This window comes from Gastrolobium bilobum, unplaced genomic scaffold (assembly GCF_033153095.1).
Source record: "Gastrolobium bilobum isolate Gb01-03AN ecotype WA unplaced genomic scaffold, APGP_CSIRO_Gbil_v1 utg22259, whole genome shotgun sequence".
Taxonomy (NCBI): domain Eukaryota; kingdom Viridiplantae; phylum Streptophyta; class Magnoliopsida; order Fabales; family Fabaceae; genus Gastrolobium; species Gastrolobium bilobum.
The window spans coordinates 16,454-17,733 of NW_026898053.1; the positions used below are offsets into that span (position 1 = coordinate 16,454).

At 38.6% G+C, this 1,280-nt stretch overlaps 1 protein-coding gene across 1 annotated transcript; it reads left to right on the forward strand.

The window, feature by feature from the left end:
• The first annotated feature begins 582 nt into the window (after positions 1 to 582).
• LOC133312470 (uncharacterized) lies at positions 583 to 1,068 on the forward strand. Its single transcript, XM_061513670.1, has one exon. The coding sequence runs from the start codon at positions 583 to 585 to the stop codon at positions 1,066 to 1,068; it is 486 nt and encodes a 161-aa protein (XP_061369654.1).
• Positions 1,069 to 1,280: the final 212 nt, after the last annotated feature.

Genomic DNA, 1,280 nt, shown 5'->3' on the forward strand with positions numbered 1-1,280 from the left:
GGGCAGATTTGAGTTGTGAAACTAAAGCAAGAAATCAGAATCTTTTTTTTCCTCTACTCATGCGCATGAAAAGGGGATACAAGGATAGATGAGGATTGCCAAGTGGTGCTTCTTGACCAATGATTGAGTGAACATGAAATTTTCTTAGGATAAGAGTAAGGCTTTGCTAAAAGGATCATGTGTAGGAAATTTTGGGCTGACCTACCTCAATTGAGGGGCTTGGGCCGACGCCCTTTATGGGTCTTATGGTTCAAAACATGGCTTCCTAAGAAATCCTATCACATGTAATATCCTACTAATTATTATTTCATGCACCCTCTAGCTTTTAACTAAGATTTTTTTATACGTTGTAATTAAATTAATCATATCCTTTTAACTAGTGCTTCAAATTCCTAAAATATATTTTGAATTCGAATTGAAGACATGATTCCACATTCCTAATTGCAATTTATATATTTTCCTAATTTATGCGGGATGTTACAGGTCTCCAACAAGGAGATCAAAAGAATCCTGGAAAAGGTTGTTAGCCCCACCAGAAAGGACTGGTCCAACAAGTTGGACGACTCTTTGTGGGCATAAAAGATGGCATACTACACTCCTATAGGATGCTCCCCCTATAAGCTTGTATTTGGAAAGGCATGTCATTTACCTCTGGAGTTGCAACATAAAGTTTTCTGGGCTATTACCTTGTTGAACATGGACACTAAACTTGCTGGAGAAAAGAGGTTGCTCCAACTGAATGAGCTGGAAGAATTCAGAAGTGAAGCATTCGAGAATGCTAGTCTTTACAAGGAGCAAATGAAAAGATGGCATGACAAGAGGCTGGTGATAAAAGAACTGGGGGCTGGTGATAAGGTACTCCTCTGCCGATCAAGACTGAAATTGTTCCCAGGGAAGTCGAGATCCAGGTGGGATGGACCTTATGAAATCCTTAAAGAACTACCCAATAGAGCATTCATTATTGTGAATGAAGCCATCGCAAGTACCTTCAGAGTAAATGGACAAAGATTGAAGAAATATAACAGAGGAGCAATGGATCGAGAGGAGATAACTCTTCCTCTCGATTAATCAAAAAATGCTTAATCAAGGAGAACAAAGTCGAGCTAAGACTATAAACAAAGCGTTAATGGGAGACAACTCAGATTTCCTTCCCTTAAGTTTTAATTTTGTTTTAAGTCAATTTTTAAGTCTGCTAATAAAGAGTTTCTGTACACAACAGGAAGTTAGTTTTCGGGATGCTCTTGAGCAACTTGAACCCAAACTATTTGGCATGGAGCAAT